Source organism: Dermochelys coriacea, chromosome 6, assembly GCF_009764565.3.
Source record: "Dermochelys coriacea isolate rDerCor1 chromosome 6, rDerCor1.pri.v4, whole genome shotgun sequence".
Taxonomy (NCBI): domain Eukaryota; kingdom Metazoa; phylum Chordata; order Testudines; family Dermochelyidae; genus Dermochelys; species Dermochelys coriacea.
The window spans coordinates 6767803-6788703 of record NC_050073.1 but is presented as its reverse complement, the minus strand read 5'-3'; the positions used below and the strand labels follow the sequence as shown (position 1 = coordinate 6788703).

General features: G+C 56.8%; 1 protein-coding gene across 1 annotated transcript in view; it reads left to right on the top strand.

Moving 5' to 3' along the window:
• Positions 1–20901, top strand: part of FNBP4 (formin binding protein 4) — a 28847-nt gene continuing 7946 nt past the window's right edge. The window contains 14 exon segments of the mRNA XM_038406418.2: positions 1–159; positions 5871–5963; positions 7491–7627; positions 7923–8112; positions 8496–8643; positions 8747–8867; positions 10749–10799; positions 10801–11088; positions 12279–12489; positions 17864–17982; positions 18606–18675; positions 18678–18709; positions 19546–19679; positions 20646–20824. Coding sequence (XP_038262346.1) covers positions 39–159; positions 5871–5963; positions 7491–7627; positions 7923–8112; positions 8496–8643; positions 8747–8867; positions 10749–10799; positions 10801–11088; positions 12279–12489; positions 17864–17982; positions 18606–18675; positions 18678–18709; positions 19546–19679; positions 20646–20824 — 1894 coding nt within the window. The 5' untranslated portion in view covers positions 1–38.

Sequence of the window (20901 nt, the reverse complement as noted above, 5' to 3'; positions counted from 1 at the left end):
CTCGCGCCCCGCCCCCGGCCCAGGCCGCACCGCGCTCCATGGGGAAGAAGGGTCGCGCGGCGCCGGGCCGCCGGCCCATCCTGCAGCTCTCCCCGCCCGGGCCCCGCGCCGCCCGCGACGGGCCGGCCCCGCCCGACGTCAGCTCGGGCTCGGAAGCGGGTAGGGACCGGGCGGGCCTCGGGGGCGGCGCCTGCTACGGGAGCCTGGGGCCTGCGGCCTGGCCGGCGCGCGCGGGGCGGGGGCGGGGGCTGTCTAGGGAGGCAGGGGTGGGGGGGGGTATCCGAGGGGGCAGGGGCTGGGGCCGGGGGGGGTGCGAGGGCCAGGATGTGTATAGGGAGTTAGGAGCCGGGGGGGTATCTGAGGGGGCTAGGGCCTGGGGGGCATGGGTTAGGAGGTGTATAGGGAGGTAGGAGCCGGGGGGGGTATCTGAGGGGGCTAGGGCCGGGGGGGGCATGGGTTAGGAGGTGTATAGGGAGGTAGGAGCCGGGGGGGTATCTGAGGGGGCCAGGGCCGGGGGGGGCATGGGTTAGGAGGTGTATAGGGAGGTAGGAGCCGGGGGGGGTATCTGAGGGGGCTAGGGCCGGGGGGGGGCATGGGTTAGGAGGTGTATAGGGAGGTAGGGGCAGAGGTGGGTGTCCGAGGAAGGGAGGCAGGGTCGGGGGGCGAGGGCTGGGGCTGTATAGGGAGGGTAGAGCTGGGGGGGTATCTGAGGGGGCAGGCCGGGGGGGGCATGGGTTAGGAGGTGTATAGGGAGGTAGGAGCCGGGGGGGTATCTGAGGGGGCTAGGGCCGGGGGGGGCATGGTTAGGAGGTGTATAGGGAGGTAGGAGCCGGGGGGGGTATCTGAGGGGCTAGGGCCGGGGGGCATGGGTTAGGAGGTGTATAGGGAGGTAGGAGCCGGGGGGGTATCTGAGGGGGCTAGGGCCGGGGGGGGCATGGGTTAGGAGGTGTATAGGGAGGTAGGAGCCGGGGGGGGTATCTGAGGGGGCTAGGGCCGGGGGGGGGCATGGGTTAGGAGGTGTATAGGGAGGTAGGAGCCGGGGGGGGGGGGGGTGGGGGGGGGGTGGGGGGGGTCTGGGAGGGGGGGGTGATGTACTGAGGGGTAGGGCCGGGGGGGCATGGGTTAGGAGGTGTATAGGGAGGTAGGAGCCGGGGGGTATCTGAGGGCTAGGGCCTGGGGGCATGGGTTAGGAGGTGTATAGGGAGGTAGGAGCCGGGGGGGTATCTGAGGGGGCTAGGGCCGGGGGGGGCATGGGTTAGGAGGTATATAGGGAGGTAGGGGCAGAGGTGGGTGTCCGAGGAAGGGAGGCAGGGTCGGGGGCGCGGGCTGGGGCTGTATAGGGAGGTAGGAGCTGGGGGGGTATCTGAGGGGGCCAGGGCCGGGGGGGGCATGGGTTAGGAGGTGTATAGGGAGGTAGGAGCCGGGGGGGGTATCTGAGGGGGCTAGGGCCGGGGGGGGCATGGGTTAGGAGGTGTATAGGGAGGTAGGAGCCGGGGGGGGTATCTGAGGGGGCTAGGGCCGGGGGGGGGCATGGGTTAGGAGGTGTATAGGGAGGTAGGAGCCGGGGGGGGTATCTGAGGGGCTAGGGCCTGGGGGGCATGGGTTAGGAGGTGTATAGGGAGGTAGGGGCAGAGGTGGGTGTCCGAGGAAGGGAGGCAGGGTCGGGGGCGAGGGCTGGGGCTGTATAGGGAGGTAGGAGCTGGGGGTATCTGAGGGGGCCAGGGCCGGGGGGGGCATGGGTTAGGAGGTGTATAGGGAAGCAGGGTCAGGGAGGGGGTGCCTGGGGAAGGAGGCAGGGTCGGAGGGCGAGGGCTGGGGCTGTCTAGGGAGGCAGGAGCTGGGGGGGGGTATCCGAGGGGGCTAGGCCTGGGAGGCGGGGTTCTGGGGGTGCGAGGGCCAGGAGGTGTATAGGGAGGTAGGGGCAGAGGTGGGTGTCCGGGGAAGGGAGGCAGGGCTGTGATGGGGTGTCTGAGGGAGGTGGGGGTCCCACAGGGGTGGGGGGTGATGCCCTGGGTGGTGTGTTCGTCTCTTCCAGCCTGTTGTCCCCTCCCCGGCAGGGCCTGTCCACCCCTGGTGCCATCACTTTGCAGTGTGGGCTGGGCCCGGGCCCTACCTGATGCCATATCTGTCTGGACTACTCAGGGATGGCTGGCAATGGAAGGGCAGCACCCACCCTGCCAGCAGGGCTCAGGGTGTGGGAATTGGTGGAGATCACCCCAAGTCCCCATAGGCTGTCAGTTTGGTCTTAGATGCTGGAAGCTCGATCTGTCCAGCCAGCACCAGGGGTTACATGAGGAGTGTGTGGTTTAGTCCTGAGTGCTTCGTGGCGTTGCGGGGGTGGGGGTAATGGGTGTTTGGTTAAGTCAATGCTGTAATGATAAAAAAAAAAAAAAAGGTTTGGGGAAACTAACTGAAACTGAAGTCCATACTCCCCATAAGAGCAGTGAGCTAATAATGTTTGCTGTCTGTTACACTGCTGGTAGGAATGGCCTGAGAAGGTGATTGTTGTTCGTCCCTGCCCCATGGTCGGGCAAGTTTCTATATTGCATTCTAGCTCTCGCTGGCAGGGCAGTGAAGATAGAGCTGCTGGCTGGATTTCTACATGCGTACATTGTATCCCTTGCTGGCAGGGATGCAGCGTCTCTGAGCGGTTCGTTATGTGTGTGTTGTAGCCCTCGCTGGCAGAGTGCGGTCGCGTGGTGCCTTTCTGTGTGTTGTAACTGTCACTGGCAGGGCGGTAGGTATGGGGTCACTAGGTGTGTGTCTACATGTGTATTGTAGCCCTTGCTGGCAGGGTGATGAACACAGGGCTGCTGATCTCAGCCTGAATAGCTGGGTGCTGCCGTACAGTCTAATGGAGGGGTTCTCAAACTGGAGGTCAGGACACCTCGGGGTTATGAGGTTATTACATGGGGGTCGTGAGCTGTCAGCCTCCACCCCAAAGCCCGCTTTGCCTCCAGCATTATAATGGTGTCAAATATATATAAAAGTGTTTTTAATTTCTGTGGGGGTGGAGTTGCACTCAGAGGCTTGCTATGTGAAAGGGGTCACCGGTACAAAAGTTTGAGAACCACTAGTCTAATGGGTCAGGTTATCTCTGGTAGCATGTTGGTGCATCACGTTTATTTAGGGAAAAAAAAGGAGTACTTGTGGCACCTTAGAGACTAACGAATTTATTTGAGCATAAGCTTTCGTGAGCTACAGCTCATCCGATGAAGTGAGCTGTAGCTCACGAAAGCTTATGCTCAAATAAATTGGTTAGTCTCTTAAGGTGCCACAAGTACTCCTTTTCTTTTTGTGAATACAGACTAACACGGCTGTTACTCTGAAACCTGTTTATTTAGGGGTTTCTTTATTGGATTGCAGGCCTGCAGGGCTTTTCCTTGCGTCCTCACAGCTCTCTGATGCTTTTGTATGGGCTGTGTCTGCCTTTCCAAAGTAGGAGTGGAAGCTGTTGTGATGGTTGGTTCTGTTCATCTCTCCCGAGTTGTCTGCTCAGCCCCTGTGTCCTTTGCTCCTGCTGTGAGTGACTGGATTCTCCACCTATCGCAGACATGGCATCGCGGAGCTGTGTAGTGGCAGTCATAGTTTGGGAGCAAAGGGTCTGTAGATTGTGGAGGTAGGGTTAGGAAAGGGTAGCATTGATGTTGTATTCTGGGGTTTATTCCCTTTTTCTGCTTGGTGTGTTACTGGCATCTGACCTTGGATGCAGCCCTGCACAGACTTAATTACAGCATGTTCTACTTTGGAGCAGAAGGCTCAGTCTTGGGTAACAGACTGACTCAGTTGTCTCAGCGGATGTAGCAGGTCTTGGAGCATTGGACACACGTGAACAGCTGGACCAGACTCCCCAGATCACTGGCAAAACAGTATCTAGTTCCATCCATTGCTCCCAGGAGACCATTCTGCCATTCCCATGGTGGAGGCTAATGTCTTCTCTTGCACTTCATGGTCTCCCTCCCCACAGAACCTATGGCTTCCCTGACCAAGCCCACTGAAAAGCCCTCTGCCCTGTTTGCCTTAATGATGTGATAATTTCACCAGTGGCAGCCCCCAGCTCCTAGTCCCGTCAGTGCCAGGTTGGTGCTTCGCTGGAATGCCGATCAGTATCTGGCAGAAGGGAGGCATAGATCCTTGTCCAGCTGTGCAGTGGGCCACCCTGCCAATTGCCTGAATTTCAGGTTCTAAAACATGGGTGGGCAAACTTTTTGGCCTGAGGGCCACATTGGGGTATGGAAATTGTATGGCAGGCCATGAATGCTCACAAAATTGGGGGTAGGGGTGCAGGCTCTGGAGTGGGGCCAGAAATGAGGAGTTCAGGGTGCAGGAGCGGGCTCCAGGCTGGGACTGAGGGGTTTTGATGGCGGGAGGGGGATCAGGGCTGGGGCAGGGAGTTGGGGCATGCGGGGGTGAGGGCTCTGGCTGGGGGTGCAGGCTCTGGGGTGGGGCTGGGGATGAGGGGCTTGGGGTACAGTCTCTGGGCTGGGATCAAGGGGCGGGAGGGGGATCAGGGCTGTGGCAGGGGGTTGGGGCATGGAGCGGGGGCTCAGGGGTGCAGGCTTTGGGTGGTGTTTACAACAAGCAGCTCCCGGAAGCATTTCCCCCCCCCCCCGGCTCCGAGGCGCGGCTAGGTGGCTCTACACGCTGCCCTGGTTGGCAGCCAATGGGAGCTGCGGGGGTGGTGCCTGCGGACGGGGCAGCATGCAGAGCCGCCTGGCCAAGCCTCCTTGTACTATGTAGGAGATGGAGCGGGGTCCCTGACCCTGCTCCCCGGCTGGAGTGCTGGAGCGGGGCAAACCCCCAACCCCACTCCCTGGCGGGAGCTGGGGGCCACAGTAAATGGTCTGATGGGCTGGATGTGGCCCATGGGCCGTAGTTTGCCCACTCCTGTTCTAAAAGAAGCTTTGAGTGGAAAATAAAGATCTCAAAATACAGTTGTTAGAACACATTCTGTGCCAGCGGTCTCCACACGTTCAGCGCAGTGACATAAGGGACCGAGTGCAGAGCTTGAGGCCCGGGCTTCCTGCCTGTTTTGGGCAGGAGCCAGGAATCAGTGGCATAGCATTCTGGGAGTTTCCATGGTGGGGGTGGTGCTCAGGGCTCCTGCCCAGCAGGGGTCTGCACCTCAGCTAAACCTGTACAGTTGGTGACTAAGCAGTATGGTCTCTGGGGAATTTCCTTGGAGAGATTAGCAGCTGGGCAGTGGTAGTGCTGGAGCTGCTTGAGGGCACAGGATGGGGAGGTTGCTGTGCTGTCTGCCCCCAGAATGGCCTGCAGCTGCTTGGCTCCACCTTGGCAACAGCAGAGGCACAGGCTGTCCCTTTTCCTGCTTTGGGTCAAGCCCACAGCTGGCCATGTTATGCACCTTCTCTGCTTCCACTTCCCTCCTTAAGACATGCTGCCTACAAGCAATCAGCTGGCCCACAAGTCTTGGCAAGAGCTGATTTTATTTATTTATGAAAGAGAAAACTTGGCAGTGAGTCCGAGCTGCCCAGTTGTGCACACGGCCCGTTGCTGCCATGTGTATCCGCCGTTTTTTTTCATTACCGTCCTCCCTCCCTCCCTCCCTCCCTTCTGCTTGGTATGGTCACTTGAGTCACGTTTGAGGTTCAGTTGTAACCGTTTTGGGGGCTTGGACTATGCTGTCTGGATGGTACCCCAGGGCTGGGAGCAGAGCCTGTGAGTGCCTCCCCAGGACAAGTTGCAGTGACCATCCCAGGGGAGCGTGTGGAGCGGAAGATGTTACCCCACATGGTGCTTACTGGGAAACGGGAGCAGGGAGTTCCCCTCCCCCGCTTCTTTTGGTGACAGAGGCTCTTCCCTGGACATGGGCCACTGAAGTGCCTGTCACTTTTCCTTCCTTCGCCCAGATGAACCCGAGGTGACAGGGGAGGTTCCCAGAACAGCTCCAAACCCGCCCCAAATGACTGCACCTGCTGGACCAGCAGCTGTCAAGCCAACAGGTAGGTGGGGCATTTCTCCTCCCTTTGCTCTCCCTAGGCTTTAGTGCAATCTGCAGTTACTAAGGGCAAGCAGCCAAGTCTGTGTCTGTCTGGCTCTGGACGCTCTAGGTGCAAAGTGCTGTCGCTGGAAGGCAGCTAGCAAAGGCAGACATGGCGTTTGGGCCTTGGTCTGTTAGTGTGTGAAGGAGGCTTTAATGGATCCTTCAAAGCAAGCACCTCTTGCTTGTCCTTTGCCTTGGAAGGCTCAGGGATGTCGGTCTTGTTTTCCTGTTTCACTGAAGGATTTCACAGATGACTCAATGGATTGCGAACTTCCTCAGCTCTAATTGATGATGAGGTGGTGGTGAGTCTTTAGTTAGCTATTTGTTCCAACCCTTTGGCTTTGTTTTGGTCGCTCAATCTCATGCAACGTGAATAAAAATCCCTTCCCACCTCAGTCAGGGTATGTCTGTGCTTAAAATGGCATCTCTCGTCGCCATAGTTAATCCACCTCCCCGAGAAGTGGTAGCTAGGTCAATGGAAGAATTCTTCCATCGACCTAGCTCTGCGTACACCAGGAATTAGGTCAGTATCAATAAGTCTCTTGAATGTGAATTTTTCACACCCCTGAGATGCAAGCTGTATTGATATAGAATCCTAGTGCAGACCAGGCCTCAGTTAGGTTCAAGTGTCAAATGCTCTAGTCCTCCATAGACTCTTCTGTCTAGCTGGTTTTTCCAGGTACCTGGATTTGTAACATGAAGAGTGAGTGGAAGAAACTCTTCAGGCCCCTTGTTAGTGACCATTATGAAATAAAACAAGGAGCAGATAAAATTGTTTTTCCCCCTCTGTCCTCACCTTTAGAGCCCATCAGGGAGCTGTCTTTTGGAATTTGTGCCTACCACTGAGCTAACCACCCCAGGCTGGAATCCGGAGCTGAGTCCCTGTTGGCCCCTGGAGGGAATGGCTCCACCTTAGTGGAAAGGTTGCTGACAGAGAGCTTTTTACATTTACAGCAGTCCCATGCTCATGGCCTGATTTAGCTCACTGAGCTCCAGCAACCTGTGGACGATTAAATCTGTTTTGTTACTTATTCAGATATAGTCAGTAGTTAAACAGTTGAAATGCCTGCAACTCTGGGATAGGCAACTGGCTTTCCTGATTTGTAGTGCTGCCCACAGCAATTACCTCAATAACCTTTAAATCACACAGCGCTGGCACATTCCGGACTGCCCTGAATAAGTACTTAGGTGGGAGTACCCTGTGACCTTGCCGTCTCCAAAGCAAAGGTCTAGTAGGGATGTGTGGGGCCCACATGTCACATTCAGCATAGTAAGGTTCTAGCCTCCATGGTTACAAAATTGATCTTGTTTTAAATGAGATTGTAAGCCCTTTGGGGCAGGGACCATGTCTTCAGTGTGTCTGTACAGTGCCACGAGACCCCAGGTCTGTGTCTGTACCAATGATCATCATCTCAGAGGAGCTGCCTCTAATCCCAGGCAGCCGAGGGTGGAGGGAAACTCTCACTGGTAACTCTCCTCTGCCAAGGTGGCTTACGTTTGCTCGGTGCATACGCAGACAGTGATGAGGAGGAGGGAGAGGCACCTGAAAAATCAGTGCCGTCTACAGATGCAAACGGCAACAATTCGACAGACATTGACAGCACGCTGGCAAACTTTCTGGCGGTGAGTAGAAATCCTGCCCTGGGTCTCAGTCAAGGGACGACAGGCAGGGCTCCGGGGTCATCACCTTCTGACCAACCTGAGCGTGCTTATGGAGAAAGGTGGGCGAATGTGCTTTTGCTGGGGTGGAAGGCAGGGTGGGGTGGGGTGGAGGATGAAGCTGGTGGGCAGGGTTCCAGGGCTGCTGAGTTTGGAGGACTCACCTGGGGTAGTAGCTGCTCTCTGCGCGTAGGGGAATATGCTGATTACCCCAAATCTGGGGCTTCAATTCATTTGTAAACATTTTGTGTTTTCAAAGGAGATTGATGCCATTACAGCTCCGCCCCAGCCTGCTGAATCCACTGGTGCCGCCTCTGTGCCCCCGCCGACTCCACCGCGCCCCGAGCCGAAAGAGTCTGCCTCGAGCCATCCCTCGGCTACGGCGAATGGGACGGGCTCTGCCCAGCCGGCGGAGTGGCAGTATGACACGCAGTGCTCGTTGGCCGGAGGTGAGCTCTGTTGCCGGGTTCATCTGCCCCAGGGCGTGCGGGCAGCCATTCCAGCCGGGGCGCTGGGGGGGCCTCCATCCCCGGCAGCACGCCAGCCCCCGTGTCCCTTTCATTGCCTGGATACAGCCGCGTTCTCTCTAGCTGTGATGTCAGAAGATGAATGTTGTGCTGTAGCCCCAAGAATGAAACACTTAGTGGCCGACACACACAGGTTTGTGTCTTCCAAGGGCTATTGGTGAGTGGCTGGCGCGTGGGGTGAGTGCAGGGACAGATGGTGGGGTCCCTGTCTCCTGAGGCATGTGGAGAGGTCCATGGTGCCTAGCGCCGGGCTGCGGGCTTAGGAGCATCCTGCTCACTCACGGCCTTTGATTTTCTTCCCTCAGTGGGTGTGGAGATGGGAGACTGGCAGGAGGTTTGGGATGAGAACACTGGCTGCTACTATTACTGGAACACGCGGACCAACGAGGTGACCTGGGAGCTACCACAGTACCTCGCCACCCAGGTCCAGGGGCTGCAGCGCTATCAGCCCAGGTGAGGCCAGCAGGGCGGGGTCAGGCCACCTTTGGAGCACAGAGGGGGTGGTGGTGCTGCCTGTTGGTATGTGCCCTTCACAGCCTTTGCTTTCCCTCCCCAGTTCTGTAGCAGGTGTCGATGGGAGTTTCCTGGTGGCTGCAGACCTGTATCCTCAGGAGAAAGGGGTCACTGTTGCCAGCATTAGCCGTGGGACTGTCCTACCCAAGCGAGAGGTGAAGAAGGTCAGTGGGAGTCACCCCTGTCCTTGTTCCTGCAGAACATCTCAATGAGACGCTCTATCACGCTGCAGGCCATCCTCACCCTGGGTTCCCAGGGAACAGAGGGGCCAGGAAGGAGCTAGAGACTCAGAGGAGCCTCAGCTAGCCACCGAGTTTGGACAGCTAGGCATATCTGAGGCCAGGCTCCCCATCCCCACCTCCCCAGGTGGAAAATCCTGCTCTAGAGGTGGAATGCATGCTCCAAGTGCCATTCTGCTCTAGAAATGGCCCCAATGGGTCCTGTGTTCACTTGGCGCTCTTCTTACCCCTGTAGAAGGGCAGCTCAGCATGGCAGCTAGGCGTTCTCTGGTCAGGTCACCTGCAGGAGGAGTCTGGGGGTGTAGGAATGAAAATTGGATTGTGTGGAGGGACTGTGCAGGCTCGGAAGCAAGGGCTGCCTTGCTGGGTGGGTCCTGCAGTACTGAGCATGTTTCCAGCACTGGGAGCTTTTGCTACTCCTGGGCATCTGATTCCCTCTGTGGGGCTGGCACAGTGCAGCCGTCGGGCAGTACGTGGCACCTGGCTAGCAGCGCAGAGACACTCCTGCTTTCTCTGCTGGAGCTGAGTTGACTCAGCGAGGCTAACAGGAGTGATGTGGGTGGCCTTTGCTCTGCACATGCCCTGAGAGCTGCCCCGGTGACTAAGACGATGCCGGGCCAAGGCATACTTTGAGGAGAGGAGCTCAGGGTTTGCTTTGCTGGATCAGAAGGACAAAGGCCAGGAGCCTCTGCTTTGATGAAGGTGCAAGGAGCCCTTCACAAGGCAGTGATGAGCCAATCTGCCCCCAGAGACCGCGTCCTCCAGTAACTGGAGGCAGGCTGTTGCCCTCCATAGAAACTCCTGCTCCTCTTTCCAGCCCTCCCAGACTCTTGGCCTGACTGACAGTTTGTGGCACTGAGTTTCCCAGACTGATCATGTAGAGAAGCATGTATTCTCTTTCTGAATGCGCTGCCCGAGGGACTCACTGACCGTGCCCCTGAGTTTGTGGCTGGGAAGTGTTCCATCTGCACTGTCCCCTCGTGTAACATCCCTGGTGGGAGGGGGGGTGAGGCGGAGTTTGAAGGAGGACAGGCTTGTAGAGGAGTTCACATAGGGCATGCCATGCATAGGGGGCCACATTGAGTATCCAGCTGCATGGTAACAGAATAAAAACTACTGGCCATCTTCTAGTGCCCCCCTGGAGCAAACATGCGTTCCTCAGGAGGCCTGTGTTCAGTTCTAGATCCCCCACCTTGTGAAGGAGACGGGTCAGAGGCAGGTGATGAGTGATCAGAGGCTGGAAAAATATCCGTGGGAAGGGTCTGCAAAGGCTGCAGCTGTCCAGCTTAGAGAGGACGTTGTGCGGGTGAGGGAGGGGAGGAGGGCCAGACGCTCCCAGTAGCCCCTTCTCCCAGGCCGCACTCAGGAGTCGCTTGCTAAGAAGAAGTCCCCTACACCATGCCCCATTGATGTTTGGGTCTTGCAGGCCCACAATGCACCCCAGATGCCAGCAGCCCCGAGAGTCCCAGAAGGGATCAGCCATAACTCTGGTTGTTTGCTGGGTGGGATGCAGCGGGTTAAGTACTGAACCTCTCACGGACAGGGCTAGGAAGATACTTTCCCTAGAGGCTCATTACTCCAGAATTGTCTACTGCAGGGTTCTTGCACCTTCCTCCTAAGCCTGGTTGGTATCGGAGGCTAGAGGATGGCTGTTCCTGGATTTGCTGCAAATCACTGGCTGGGAAAAGGCCCTCATTGCAGGGATCTCTTGTTCCTCCCTCTGCCGCTGTCTGAGAAGCCCTAGGGCTGTCGGGCAGTGGCGATTCTGGAGCAGGAGAGAGCCCGTGACTCTTGTCTGTCCCACAGGAGGTGAATGAAGGCGTCCAGGCCCTCTCGAGCAGTGAAGAGGAGAAGAAGGGGGGTGGCGGCATCCCTGCTGGCTCCGCTGGTCCCTGAGGTGGTGAAGGAGGAAGAAGAGCGCTGGAGGAGGAAGGTGATCTGTAAGGAGGAGGTGGAGCCGGTGCTAGCGGAGGAGATGGCTGCGGGGGAAGCGGCGGTGGCTGCTGACAAGCAAGACCCTTGCAGGGATGCTCCGGAAGACCCTTCCCAGGAGGGTCTGTGCAGTGTAGTGCAGTCAGGGGAGAGCAGTGAGGAGGAGGAGGAGCAGGACACGCTGGAGTTGGAGATGGTGTTGGAGAGGAAGAAGGTAAGTGGCAGCTGGGGGAAAAGGGGGCAGGTGCTGCCGGGCTCCTGTTGGAGGGAACCCCTGTGTCATTAACAGTCCAGGCAGGTCAAGAGAAAACCTAGTCACAATTGCCACTCAGCCCCTGTGGGTCTGTGCCAGGGACTAAGTGGGGGTTCAGGGGCTGCCCCCCATCACCTATGGGGTAGAGTGCCCAGGGAGACGCCACACAGCATGCTCCTTCTTCCGGCAGAATGACCCCATGGCCGTGTCTACACTACAGGCGCTGCAGTGCTGCAGCTGTGCCACTGGAGAGTGGACGCATTGTACAGCAATGGAAGGGGTTTTTCCATTGCTGTAGGAACATCCCTCCCCCATCTTACACCCCTGAGCGGTGGTATCTAGGTCATCAGAAGTGTTCTTCTGCTGCCCTTGTTGCATCTACACCGGGAGTAGGTCGGCATACCCACAACGCTTAGGGGGCAGGTGTTTTTCACGCCCCTGGCCGCCGTAGCTAGGTCGATCTCAATTTGAAGTGCAGACCAGGCCGAAATAGCACTGTGCTCCCCTGCGGTAGGAAGCAGGGCTGGAGTAGGAAAGCAGCATTGGCTGGAGCATTGCATGTAGAAATCTGGGCAGGGGGAGGTGTTTCGTGAGCCCCCTGTAGCTGACACCGTTTCAATTCCCCAGTTAGAGAGAATTGCCAGTGGATGGAAAGCTCTGAAAAGAGTCTCTCTCCTCTGGGAAAAGGGACTGCTCCCCAGCCCCGGGGGCCAATCTCAGGGTTCCCATTATTACCACCCCCCTTCACCACAGACACACTTGTGCCAGGCTGATGTGACATCCGCCAGTGGATTCCTAGATTTCTAGACCAGAGGGGCTCATGACAACCTAGGCTAGTGGTTCCTAGACTTTTCACCAGGGCAACCCACTGACTGCACCTTGTCTGGTTTTTTTGTGACCCACTGTTACATGTATGCACCTCTGCACTCACTCCGCAGGGCCGGGCCTGGCTCCCTGCTCTGGGCATGGCGACCTGGCGCAGGGGGTCGCAGTCCACTCAGGTTTGGCCTGGCCACCCTCTGTTGTGAGGTTACCTCCTTGCGTATCAGCAGGGGTGCAGCTCCTCTTGAGGCTTTGCCCTCCTCCCTCCCTTTCTGTGAGTGCTGGGCGCTACTCCCCAAGGCAGCACTCACCCTCTGGTCTCGTGGCAGGCGGAGCTGCGAGCCTTGGAGGAGGGAGATGGCAGTGTCTCGGGTTCCAGCCCGCTCTCCGAAGGGAGCCAGTCAGCATCTCTTGACACAGCACCCAAGCTGCCCTCCATGCAAGGGAAGTGGAAGCTTTTTGTCGGGGTTGCCAGCCCAGAGTCCACCAGCCGTGGCTCTAGCAAGACTGGCCGAGAGACTCCAGAAATCAAGGAAGCAGGTAATTTGAGACACGCCTCCTGAGCCAAGGCCCTCGCTTCCCAGCCAGTGACTGCAGGGAGAGCCACACCCTCGTGCACCAGATCGCAGTGTTCAGCAAGGTCTCCTCCTTCACATCGCAGGGGTTGGCAGCTTGAGGGTTTGTTTGGAGGGGGCAGGGCACGAGCCGTGTTGCCTCCATGCTGATCTCTTTCCCCTCTCTGCAGCCAAGCAGTGGTAATGCCTGGGTTATTAGCAATGAATGTCTTCTTGTGGGGCTCTGTGTATGCCCTCTACAGGGAGGAGCACCCCGGCACTTGGAGCCCAGAGCCCTGAAAATCTGCAGAGAACTGTTTTATATCCACGGATGCGGATATTCGTGGACCATTTTTGCAGCCTGCGGACCAGGTGCAGATACAAATTTTGTATCTGCCCAGGGCTCTGCTCTCGGGGAGCAGGTGGGGTGATGGGAGCAGTTCAGAGCTGGCTCGTGGGATAGAGATTGGCTTCACTGTATCAGTTCCTAGAGCTGGGTGGTTGTGAAGGGTCTGCGTCTCTGATCAGCACTAGCCGTACAGGGTTTGCACTGCATCACAGAGCCTGGCAGCTGGGGACAGCATTGCCACCGAGCGGCTCCATTCCTGACAGGGTGCTTGGGGGTACGTCCCGTCTGCCTCCAGCAGTCCTGTGGGGTGGTTCAAGGCTCTGTCCTGTGTGACAGGTCCAAGACCCTTGGAGAAGATCTGGGGGCTATGGGGTCATCAGCATATGCATCAAACCTGCTGTCTGTCTCGCCTCTGAATGGGGTGGGCTGCTTTCCTGGTGTCTGGCTGGGATAGGGTTTGGGTTGAGTGGGTTTGGGTAGGTGGGTGAGGCAGAGGCGATGCTTGTGGAGAAGGGACTTGAGCAGTGGTGGGCAGTAGCCATTTTTCGCCATCCCCGGTCAATTCGAGCTGCAGGAAGCAGCACGGGCTGCAGGGATGTGCTGGCCACCGGTCCCATTGACTGGGAATGGCGAACCGCGCACAGGGAGCTGCAGGCGGCCATGCCTACAGACGGTCAGTGTAAACAACCTGTCTCATGGCCCACCAGCGGATTACCCTAACAGGCGGCAGGTTGCCCACCACTGGACTTGAGGCTGCGGTGTGGATATTTGGGGGTGCTCATAGACTGCGCTCGCTGCTGGGGTCTTGAGTGTATTGGCCAAATGCCCCCATTTCTGTGGGTCAGGGCGTGCCACTACTTTCTGGTCTAGCCTTCGCTGCCACGAGCTAGGCCAGCGTCTCCTGCAAAGCAGAAGGGCCGTACACTGAACAGTGCCTGGGGAGCTCCACATGGGCCTGCCCACCTGGTTGGTGGGGTCGGCAGCAGGGAGCAGGTCACACCAGTCCTTGCTCTGCTGCCCTTGCTTCCTGTTGGCTTGCAGCACGGGAGCCCGTCTGCGAGGCTCTAAATCAGTAGTTCTCAAACTTTTCTACTGGTGACCCGTTTCACACAGCAAGCCTCTGAGTGCGACCCCTCCTTATACATTACAAACATTCTTTTATATATTTAACACCATTATAAGTGCTGGATGCAAAGCGGGGTGGAGGCTGGCAGCTTGCGACCCCCCATTTGATAACCTCGTGATCCACTGAGGTGTCCCGACCCCCTAACTTGAGAACCCCTGCTCTAAATGGCCTGGCAATCCGAGACCTGCTTTCCCTGGGACCTCCTGGTCAGTGTCAAATGCTCAGTGGCTACTGACCCAGCCCACACCTATTGACTGCTAGGGCTGGAGGCAGAATCCATTGTAGACTTGTGGTTGCAGGAGGCAGGGCTGGCTGGGCAGGTGTTGTATTGGGCCAGTCCACTGCTGTATTTGAATCCCTGGTCCTCGCAGTGTGTGCGTACCTGTATGTGGCACTTTGTGCATGGGCCCAGGGACTGCCAAACGAGGCTCAGTTTCTTGCCCAGTGGTTAGTTGGGGTGTGGATTATAGATACACCCATCCGGGCGGGTGGGCATTCCAGAGCTGGGGTGGGGTAGAAGTCCTGCCTTCCTCTAATGTAGCATGAGGACTAGCGAGGGCTGACTCTTTAGGCTGGTATAATGGTCTGACTTGTTAGGGGTGCTTGTCTGCATGGGCTGATCCATGGATCTGTGACAGAGTCTTGAGCCCTCCATGGCACAAGAGGCCAAGCCAGACCTGCCAGGCCCCAGTTAACCCAGCACACCTCGAGAGGGCTGGAGGTTTGTCCCGGCTCCTGCATTCTGTGTTGCAGGGTATTGTATAAACCAAGCCAGGCTGACTCTGCCCCTGCTGCTTGGCTTTCTGGATTCCAACTTCTTCTTGGGCAGTTTGGCCTTGAGTTCTGCAGAGCCCCTCTTCTGCCACAAAGACGGCTAGCTTCACAGCTCCCAGCATCCTGGATTGGCCTCTGCCACGGACAGCTATGCCCCATGGATCGCTCCCCGCCTGGGTCCCCACCATGGACAGCTGCGCCCCACGGATCGGCCCCTCCGGCACCTGTCATGGGCAGCTGTGCCCCATGGATCAAGCCTCTGGTTTCTATGCCCCACTGACTGGGCCACAATTCCCTACCATGCCCCTAAGGACTTTTTACTTCAGGTCCAGAGCGCCCTTACAGAGTCTCTCAATGTAGCTGACCAGGTCTTTGTGACAGGGACAGTCTGTTACTCTGAATGTACAGTGCCTAATGAGGGTCCCATGATATCAGCTGGTTCCTAGGCCCTACCATAATGACTAATGAAAGTACAAGCCCTTTCCAGGGTTGTCCTTCTATCCTGTGGCAGAGCAGCATGTGTGGTTCCTTTGGTCTGTGAGTGCAGCTTTCAAAGGTTACAGGGAGGCCTCCTGAAAGGAGGAGTCAGCAGGTGCCAGATATACACACCTCCCCACACCCTCACCCCAGGAAAACATTCCTATGTTGGGCTATATCTTGATGGCTGCCTCCTGGCAGGCTGATCTGCAGTAACTCATGGTACTAGAGGATCTGAAGGCCTCAGCAGCTCCAGAGCTAAATGAAGGACCCCTGTGCATTCTCTCACTGACTGGCTGGGCCTCCCTTCCTCCCCCCCCCGCCCAAAGTTGACTCTGCCTCCTGAGCCATGGAAGGGTGGGGAGCTGTTCTGAAGGGTCTGGGGACCGTCTTCTAGAATAGAGGAAACCATGCAGATAAAATTCCTATTGGCTGAGTCTAGGTACATGAGCCAGTGGAGGAAAGCAGAACCATTGGCTGGTGTGGGGCCTTCACATGGAGTGGGGCGGGAGGGGATTGGGGTAGGAGGGTCTCGGGCTCATGGTGGAATGAGATGGGCTGAAGGAGGCGAGTTTGTGGCTGACTGTGCATGCGTGCACTAGAGCAGTCATTGCCAGGTCTCTGCTCTTTGCCTTGGCTTGAGGGCGCCCAGAGGATGCCCGGATCCCAGCACCCAGACCCTCAACTCTTACAGTGGTGGTGGTCATGGCTGGAAAAAACCCGCCTTGTAGCCTAGAGACTAAGGCCCTGGGCAGGAGCAGAGACGGCTCCTTGTGCAGCGAGGAAGCTGCGAGCTGTTTGTTCCTAGTGTGTTCAGGAGACAAGACTCGCTACCCATTCTTTGTAGGTAAACAGGATTGCACCAAAGCACAGACCTGGTTGGTGTTCTCGATTTCTCCTCTGAATGGAAACAGCCCTGCAGAGGCCTGAGAGTTGATGAACAGCTCAGGCCGGGGGAGGGGTCATAGTGCGAACTGAGATTGTGCAATAACTGATTGTCCAGCCCCAGTAACAGCCCTCCTTCCTCCCTGAGGGGAGTGGCCTCTCCCCTAGCTGACTGGCCCTGCTGGTGGGGAGGGCTGAGTCTGTGTGCGGTGCTGTAGAGCTGTCCTTGGGTGAGAACAGCAGGTGCTGGCCGTGCCATCCTAAAAGGTGTCTAGTGTCTGTATTACACTAACACCCAAAAGCTCCAGCCAGTATCCGGCATCGTGACTGCTGCTCCGCAAACAGAGTAAGAGACAGATTAGAGGTGATTTGCCTGGGATTTCATTCTTCCTTTGGGTATGTGTCCTGCTCTCTTGCAGGCCTTCGCTGGCTGGGCTGGAGGCTGCTCGGGGCAGGTCTCGCGCTCTGAAGGAAGGAGCTGGGGTTGAATCTTTAACAGCAATGTCCTTTCCCCGTTCATTAGTAACTGGAGTTAAATACCTGTTGGCGAACTGGAAGGGCTGCGTGAGGTTTGCCTTGTGGCTTAGTGCACATAGTACGTCTATCGAACAAAAAACCACGCTCTGCGAGTCTCATCCCGGGTCAATGACTCGGCCTCTCACTATGGGGCTAAAAACAGCTGTGTAAACGTTCCCGCTCAGGCTGTAACCTGGCCACAGGGGAGGGTCCCGGAGGCTGGCCTTCAGCCTCTGTGGGAACGTCTACACAGCTGCTGTTAGCCCCGTAGCCAAGTCATCGGCCTAGAGCCTGAGGCTTGCTCCATCATGGGTTTGCTTGTTGGGTTGACGCATCCTTAGGGATTTTGGGAACTTTGTTTGCCTGGCTGCTGTGGGCCAGGAGCAGGGCTGTAGGTGGGATGTGTATCGGGAACTCAGCTCTGTATGACTCCTGCAAAGGTGTCCTTTATTCCCAACATTAATCGGTGACTGCAGTGAAATAGGTTTGAACTAGCTTGCTGGCTGTCTTAGGCCAGGCCTACACTACAGGGTTAGGTCGACATAACCGGCCTTGTATCGACCTAGCTGTGGGACTGTCTTCACCTAAATTGGCTCCCACCAACATAGGTGCCTCTCTATGCTGATTTAGTAACACCACCTCCCCAAATGGCGTAGGGTCATGGTCAATGTGATTAGGTCAACACAGCGTCAGTGTAGATGCTGCGTTGCTGACTGTAACTGGCCTTCAGGAGCTGTCCCACAATGCCCCACACCAACACCATCATCGATGCAAGCACTCCCGATGAGGATGGGCACCGCCAACAGAAGGAGCCTAGTGTGCACTCACGAGCACTTTGACAGCCATGGCTGTGTGCCAGTGTAAGATAGGTCGATGTAGTTTGTAGTGTAGACATGGCCTTAGTCTTCTGGCCTAACCAGGGCCTGGATTCTTAATGGGCAAAAAGCCCTAATTTGCAAACAATAAAGGAACAGAAGAAGATGCTGTCTACTGCTCCTCTTCAAATGCGCTGTTTAAATCTTTGCCTGCTCCCATTCTCTTCTGAGGCCACAGAGTCTGCCCGGGAGGCGCAGGCCAGACCTGAACTCTTTAAAATAGGACAGAATAGGGCCGAGCTTTTTGAATTGACTCCCTTCCACAGCTGTCTGCCGATGGGGGGCTGTGCAGTGGGCGGGTGATTGCGCTGTCCTGTGGGAACAGTTAGGAAAGTCTCGCGTGTTTTCTCTCCCTTAGCAGCGAGCGCAGAAGCAGCTGAGGAGACGTCAGACACAGAGCTGGAGCCAGAGGAGGTCCAGGACAAAGTGAAAGCTCAGGGAGCACCCAAAGCAGAAGAGGAGGAGCAGGACCTGAAGGTGGGTGGGCAGCAGGGGAAGGAAGAATTTGGTATTGACTAGTGTTTGGGTCTCAACTGTGTCTCTGTCCGGGGGGTGTCCCCGGATTCCCTCCCATCCTCTCTCTTGAGGGAGCCATGTGGGGGTTGGAGCATGGCCTTGGAGCCCTGGAGCGCTCCGTTGGGTGGCCCTCTGGCCTCAGCCCCAGGTGAAGCTGGGAATTTGGAGGGTTGGGGACAGCAGTGGAGCTGGGTTTGGGGTATGAGAGTTTTGCTTGTGTCTCTGCTCCTGAGAAGCAGTGTAGCGCGTGGAGAAGGCAGTGGCTGTGTGGTGTGGGGGGGGGTTTGCCTACCACTCAAGTATAACTCCTCCAAGTCAGAGATGAAGGAGGCTTCTTAGCTCATCACAGGGCAGGCTTGTTCCCTGCTGGGTAGCATGAAATGGCTCTGCTTGCAGAGTGCTGGGATCAGGGGAGGCGGGTTCTGAGTCAGGCACTCCACACAGCCCATGGGCGCTCTCTTGCTGCCTCCCCGACCTGCTCTTAGCTACCGGGGGAGCTGGGGCATAGCTGCATGAGTACTGGCGGTCCTCCCCTGGGATCTGCGAGCCAATCCTCACACCTTGCGTGCCTTGTCTCTTGGCAGTTTCAGATCGGAGAGCTGGCAAATACCCTGACTAGTAAGCTGGAGTTTCTGGGCATCAACAGACAATCCATGTCAACTTCCATATGCTGCTGTTGCAGACCGAGGTAACGGAAGCCTTCGACCCTCTTGGTGGCCTGTGTGTGTCCCCAGGAATCAAACATCCTTCTATTTCCTGAGTGCTGGAAGCCAAGCTGGGCCCACTGCTCTAGCTCTAGGCAGCTAACCACTGTCCCTCTTCATCGTCTGAGTCCTTCCCCCAGACAGGACAGGTCCATGTCCTTGTGCAACACCACCCATAGGTAGGGTCCTACCAAATTCATGGCCATGAACAATGCATCACGGACCATGAAATCTAGTCTCCTCCTGTGAAATGTGATCTTTTGTGTACTTTTACCCTATGCTATACAGATTTCATGGGGAGGCCAGCGTTTCTCAAACTGGGGGGGTCCCGAACCAAAGAAGGTTTTTGGGGGGATCGTAAGGTTATGTAGGGGGGTCATGGTATTGCTGCTTTCAGAGCTGTGTGGCCAGAGAGCGGAGGCTGCTGGCCAGGCGCCCAGCTCTGAAGGCAGCACTGCCGCCGGCAGCACTGCTGCCAGCAGCAATGCAAAAGTAAGGATGGTAACACCATACCATGCCACCCTTACTTCTGCGCTGCTGCCTTCAGAGCTGGGTCAAGACTCCTACAGTTGCAACGCTGTGAAATTTCAGATTTAAATATCTTAAATCATGAAATTTACAATTTTTAAAATCCTGTGACACTGAAATTGACCAAAATGGACCATGAACTGCCCCTTTGCCAGCAGAGTGCAGCAACTCATCTCTTCTCCTCTCCCCGTACCCCCCCCATACCCCCGTGCTGCCCTCCTGCTAGTTTTACTATTGCTGTACCCTCTCTTTGATGCCGAAGTGTGACAGCTTCTCTGCTTGCTGGCCCTAGACCCGGATTGCAGACTGGCGTGAAGGAGCTCTCAATGGAAACTACCTCAAACGCAAACTGCAAGATGCAGCCGAACAGCTAAAACAGTATGAAATAAACGCCACCCCTAAAGGCTGGTCCTGCCACTGGGACAGGTACGCACTCTTCTCCCCTTTTCACCTTTGACCTTTGACCTCTCAGACATGATTTGTGACCATCACCACCTGACGACGTTGGCGACATCTGTACGGAGACTGAGAGCAGCTGCAGTTAGCGGTGCTGGGCAGGCAGAGAACCTCCGGCACTCACAGAGTTTGGGCCAGCCACCAAATGGAGACCTAAAAAATCCCTGATAAAAAAGTGTTTGGAATGGCTTTGGGTCGGTGATTGGACAGAGCTGGTTTTTACTCTCCGAGTGTAGCTGCGCTGAGGAGGGCGGGCTCGGGGGGTCGCGCATGCGAGAGCTCTGTGCACTTTGCAGGACCTCTGGATCTCTACTCCGGCTAACAGCGCTGACCCTCAGGAGAGCCCCCCTGGCTGCGGATGGGAACCAAGCGCAAGATTACTGTCTCCTACCGGCAGGTCAGACCCAAACATTTCTTTTTCTATTTGGCTTTTCTGGATTGTTTGTTCATTGTTTGAAATGTTTGCTCTTTTGTTTTTTCAGCTCCCAGAGCCTCTCCCTCTCTCTAGCGTTCACTGTATGTTTGACACCAAGAGTATCATGCATGGGACCTCGACAGCCCATGGGGGGAGCAGCCACCTTGCTTAAATTGGGCTGCTCCCTGTTTGTACTCCGGAGGCAGTTCCTAACAGTCCTGTTCCTAGAGAGAGCTCGCCCCCTCCTCCCGGTGAACATTAGCCTGCTTTCCCAGCCCTTCTCTCTTGGAGGAGAGGGCTCAGGGCTGGATTCACAAAGCCAGCAATGCAAACAGCTTTGAACGAGCTAGCTCTGACCTCCCGCCTCCCTCCTCAAAGTTGTTTGTTGCCTTTGTGAATGGCAGCCCTGGTAGAAGAGGGGCTTCCCGGGTGAGAGCCCAGCGCTGTCGCGGGAAAGGCCCATGTCTGCGTGTCACTGCAGGGGAAAGAACGTAAAGCCGCCTGTTCTTCTTGTGATCTAGGGACCATAGGCGCTATTTCTATGTTAACGAGCAGACAGGAGAGTCCCAGTGGGAGTTCCCGGATGGTGAGGAGGAAGAGGACGGGCAGGCCCCGGACAGTAAAGCTGAGGCTGTTCCCAAAGCAGCTCCGAAGGAAAAAGCTGAGTCCGGTGGTGAATCCACGGTGGAGAACTCCACAGGTACTGGGGGGGCCCAGGCTGTGAGATGGGGGAACGGGAAGCAGTGTGGACTGGCTACAGGGAGGGTGAGTGTGGCC